This window comes from Notolepis coatsorum (genome assembly GCF_963971535.1).
Source record: "Notolepis coatsorum genome assembly, chromosome: 19".
Classification (NCBI taxonomy): Eukaryota; Metazoa; Chordata; class Actinopteri; order Aulopiformes; family Paralepididae; genus Notolepis; species Notolepis coatsorum.
Window position 1 is genome coordinate 4,989,768 of NC_140183.1, and position 5,498 is coordinate 4,995,265.

General features: G+C 47.3%; 1 protein-coding gene across 1 annotated transcript; it reads left to right on the forward strand.

Moving 5' to 3' along the window:
• Positions 1-250: 250 nt before the first annotated feature.
• On the forward strand, positions 251-1,930 carry LOC311245789 (E3 ubiquitin/ISG15 ligase TRIM25-like; the record flags this gene model as incomplete). The annotated part of the gene is made up of 1 exon (XM_084335772.1): positions 251-1,930. The coding sequence occupies one exon, from the start codon at positions 251-253 to the stop codon at positions 1,928-1,930; it is 1,680 nt and encodes a 559-aa protein (XP_084191898.1).
• Positions 1,931-5,498: the final 3,568 nt, after the last annotated feature.

The window sequence follows — 5,498 nt, forward strand, 5'->3', positions numbered from 1 at the left end:
CTAGGCGTTAGGGTTAGGTAGTTTGCATGCTGTTCGAGGTGGAAATGGGCAAAGACACAGCTCGTCACGCGATTGGGCGCACATGTCACATGACCAGAAACGTCAGTGGCCAATCAGAGAGCGTCTCCGCAAACTGCGGCTACGAAAAAAAATAACACCACCCAGAGCCATGCTCCCACCAAACACGCGATAAGAGTTTACTCTTCCTGAGAAAACAAAACTAAGAGTGTCTTTGTCTTTGTAGAATAAAATGGCGCAGCAAGGAGTTGATCTGGACCAGGACCAGTTCTGCTGTTCTCTCTGTCTGGATGTACTGAAGGATCCGGTAACTATTCCCTGTGGACACAGCTACTGTATGGGCTGTATTAAAGACGGCTGGGATCACGATGATCAGAGGGGGATCTACATTTCATGTCCCCAGTGCAGGGAGACTTTTACTCCGAGGCCTGTTCTGAAGAAAAACAACATCCTGACTGAAGTGATAGAACAACTAATGAAGACAGGACTCTTGTCTTCTGCTCCTCCTGATCACTGTTATGCTGGACCTGGAGATGTGGCCTGTGATGTCTGCACTGGGAGAAAGCAGAAAGCCCTCAAGTCCTGCCTGGTATGTCTGGCTTCTTTCTGTGAAACTCACCTCCAGCCTCACTATCAATCTGATACCTTTAAGAAACACAAGCTGGTCAAAGCCTCCACACGGCTTCAGGAGAACACCTGCTCTCGTCATGATGAAGCTATGAAGATGTTCTGTCGTACTGATCAGCAGTGCATCTGTTATTTGTGTTCCATGGATGAACATAAAGGCCATGATACAGTCTCAGCTGCAGCAGAAAGGACGGAGAGACAGAAAGAGCTTGGCATGAGTCAGCAGAAAGTCCACCAGAGAGTCCAGGAGAGAGAGAATCAACTGAAAGAGGCCCAACAGGCTGTTGATTCTCTCAATCGCTCTGCTGATAAAGCAGTTGACGGCAGTGAGAGAATGTTTACTGAGCTGATACGCTCCTTGGAGACAAGGCGCTCTGAGCTGAAGAAGGTCATCAGAGCCCAACAGAGGACCACAGTGACTCAGGCTGAAGAACTGCAGAAGAGACTGGAGCAGGAGATAGCGGACCTGAGGAGGAGAGACACTGAGCTGGAGCAGCTCTCACACACAGAGGACCACATCCACTTTCTACAGAGTTACCCCCCCCTCTCCAGTCCCAGTGAGTCTACAGACTTACCCAGCATCAGTGTCCTTCCTCTCCTGTACTTTGGAGACATGACTGAGGTCGTGTCTGAGCTGAGAGACAAACTACAGGACGTTCTGGAAGAGCAGTGGCCCAGAATCTCAACAACAGTGAATACTGTTAATCTTTTACTGCCACCACCAGAGCCCAAGACCAGAGCTGACTTCTTACAATATTCCTCTCAGATCACACTGGACCCAAACACAACAAACACATATCTGTCTTTGTCTGAGGGGAACAGAAAAGCAACACTGATGCAGCAAAAGCAGTCATATCCTTATCACCCAGAAAGATTTAGTGGATGGTGTTCTCAGGTTCTGGGTAGAGAAGGTCTGACTGGACGCTGTTACTGGGAGGTGGAGTGGAGTGGATGGGTTTCTGTAGCAGCCTCCTACAAAGACATTAGTAGAACAGGGGTCTGGAAGAAATGTGGATTTGGATTAAATTCCAAATCCTGGGCTTTATTGTGCAGAAAACGTGATTACCTCCTCAGACACAATAATAAGACCATAACAGTACCAGGCCCCCGGTCCTCCAGAATAGGAGTGTACCTGGATTCCAGGGCAGGTATTCTGTCCTTCTACAGCGTCTCTGACACAATGACCCTCCTGCACAGAGTCAACACCACATTCACTAAGCCTCTCTATCCTGGACTTTGGCTTCATTCATACTCTGGGGAGGCTGAGTTCTGTGAGCTGAAGTAGAGATCAGTGACATTCACAGCTCCTCTACCCAGCGTTTTGGGGTTTAAATTGATCTTGAAGATGCAGAGTTGTGAAAGATGAGGTAATTAGGAGTTACATTCACTCAGTCACTCTATCATTGTTCTGAGGGACACACACACACACACACACATACACACACACACAAAAAGTATAATATATATATTTTTTATCATTCCATTTGGACTGTGGGGGTGCTTAATGTCTGAAGGAGTCGACAAAAGGCTTCTTGTCCTTTGCAAAAGCATGCAATTGGTCCACTGATGGATACATCTTGATATTTGTCTAGTCTAGTGTGTTCATTAGACGGGTGAAATCCTCTTTCAGTGCCTCTGTGCCTGTTTTCTTAGGCAGTTAGCCTCTGGTATGCGTGCCATTAGTGTTAGCCACGCTTCTAGGCCTCTTTTCTTTTTGAAAGAATGATAAGACTAAGACAGTGGTCCCCAAACTACGGCCCACGGGCCGGATCCGGCCCGCCTCCACATTTTAGTAAGTAGTAGTTTTCATTTGATCCTATAATTCTTTCATTCACTGATTTGTGGCCTTTTTTTGTGTTTTTTTTGTGAAAGGCGCCTTATAAATAAAATGCATTATTATTATTATTATTATCATCCAGGAGGGAAAAGACACTTTGGATAGTAGGGACTGCATCTCTGCCTGTCCTGGCGAGGAAACACTTTGCAACTGTGATCTCCTCTGGCAGTAGTTGGATATTGTAATGTGTGGCGAGGGGTTGCAGCAATTCCACTGAGAGAAACTGGTCTGAGGCTGAATAACATGCCTGTATGCCTCTCATAAGTTGTTCTCCAACTCATGAGAACCTGCTCTCAAGCTCTTGCAGCATTCTGTCGAGGACTGGATAGAACAGTCTCTGTCTCAGCTGATCTCCTGAGCTGAGGTCTGAGCTTGTGCCACAAGATGACTCAACTACATACTCGTCCATCCTTTTCTGCTTCCTCCTTTGGCTGGTAGTATGTTCCTCAATCCCAAGGCCATTACATATGGCCTTTGTCCTGTCATACATGTCCACTGCCATCTCTGAGGTGCAATAACCTTTGAGTGTGTCCTGCACTGTGCTTTTTAAATAGTACAGAGCTAGAGCTAGGTGGTCTGTAGGTACTGTATATTTATTTCATAAATATTGTTATTATTTATTTCCTGACTTTTCTTTTCTGTGAAGATCCCGGAAAGAGTTATTAATATTTGGTTATGTGTGGCTTTCTGGAAAACAATAAATGTTTACGTTTATGCACCCCTGTGATCGTCACACATTTTCTGTTACAAACTGACCCCGGCCCCCACCAGAGAAGGGAAAAGTTATGTGGCCCTCACAGGAAAAAGTTTGGGGACCCCTGGACTAAGGTTGGCAGTCGACTACGGCTCCTTTCGATCGATTAGTCGACTATTCGACTAATAGGGGTCAGCCTTAGATGACACAGAAGCAAATCTTCATTCAAACAACAATGGCAGGCAGCTCGCACAGTAGAAGCAATCGTCCGTGTTATCTGATTTGGAGAGTATTCCTTCATTAAAAGGACAAGCGTACTATGCCGGCCCACACACCGGCCCACACACCGGCACACACCGGCCCTCACACCGGCCCACACACCGGCCCACACACTGGCCCACACACCGGCCCACACACCGGCCCACACACCGGCCCACACACCGGCCCACACACCGGCCCACACACCGGCCCACACACCGGCCCACACACCGCCCCACATACTGGCCGACATACCGGCCCACATTAGTGGCCCACACACCAGCCCACACACAGGCCCACATTAGTGGCCCACACACCGACTCACACTGGCCCACACCGGCCCGCCGTACAGACCATGTAGCCTGGGAGATGACTGAAATCACTGCAAGAGCTAGTAGGCTATTTTTAAGCATCTTTCTGTGGCAATTTTCATTTTTACATCTAACTTTTTCAACCCTACCCTACCAAAGTGGGCCGATCGGAGTGGACTAAATGGGCCAGTCGAACCCCCCCATCAAAAAAAGAAGTTATTATTATTATAATTTTCTGGACCAGCCCACTTTACTTCCGGCCCATCGGGATTCGTCCCGAACGTCCCGATGGCCAGTCCGGGCTTGCCGCCGGGGCACAGGCGGAGCTTATTTTACATTGATTTGATAGCAAACTCCACCCTGCCGATGCCTCGGTGGCGCACGCCGGCGCATAAAACAAGTGGGCCCAATGTCTATCACTGTCTGTCTGTCTCTGTTTGTTTCTCTCTGTCGGTCACCGTCACTGTTTGTCACTGTCTGTTTGTCTGTCAACATCACTATCACTGTCTGTCTCTCTGTCTGTGACTGTCTCTCTGTCACAATCGCTGCAGTCTGTCACTGTCTGTCACTCACGGTCTGTCTGTCACTGTTTATCACTCACTCACTCACTCACTCACTCACTCACTCACTCACTCACTCACTCACTCACTGTCTGTCTGTCTGTCTGTCTGTCTGTCTGTCTGTCTGTCTGTCTGTCTGTCTGTCTGTCTGTCTGTCTGTCTGTCTGTCTGTCTGTCTGTCTGTCTGTCTGTCTGTCTGTCTGTCTGTCTGTCTGTCTGTCTGTCTGTCTGTCTGTCTGTCTGTCTGTCTGTCTGTCTGTCTGTCTGTCTGTCACTGTCACTGTTTGTCTCTGTCAGTCAGTTACTATCTGACACATTTGTCAGTCACTGTATGTCAGTCTGGAAGTTTTTAGCCAATTAAGATTAACCCTGCTTGCAACATTTTCAACGTGATTTCACTGAAAGAGCCTGTTTTTTAGAGCGAGTGCCTTGTTTGAACGTTTACCTCCATCCAGTTCCATGAAAAACTTTTGGACTACCTCAAAGGTGTAGCGGAGCTGCGAAGGGTAGCTGAGGTTTAAGGCATACATCAGTCCGAACAGCATTGCAACAGCTAATGCTCCATTATCCAGACCTTCCAATATCTTGATGCCTTCGAGGACAATTCCTATGTCCTCTGGTTCGTCACTTGAAGCATGATCTTTAACACATTGGCGGCCACTGGGATGCGTCTAATATCACTCTAGACGACCAGCATATGTAAACAGACTTGCACAGTCCGTGGGGCTGTTTGTAGAGCTAAATCTATACTTTATAGTATTGCTATCTGTCCATTCTCATTGTCAATTGAGACCATAAACCGTCCCTTCAAAATGGCTTAAAGAAATAATTTTTTCATCAATATGTTCTCATTTTATAGCGCCGTGAATATAAGCGATATACGGGATTACGGCTAGGATATTTCCTGGAAGGCTGGATAAAGGGCTAATAGCTACTAACGTTATATCCAATGGCATTTCCGTTATACAGAAGCTACAGTTAAAACTCAAACTGCATATGATCGGTACAATCCTCAAGCATGTATGCATGAAAGGGGGGGGGGGGGGCGGGGGACGTCGTTTCTGATTATTGATTACCAATAACCGTGTTCGTCTAAGTAGCCACGCTGATCGGCTGGTTGAGTATCATAACAAGGCCCGATCGGGCTGTAATTTACGTGAAAAAGATCTTACCATGAGCCGGTTAGATCTGCC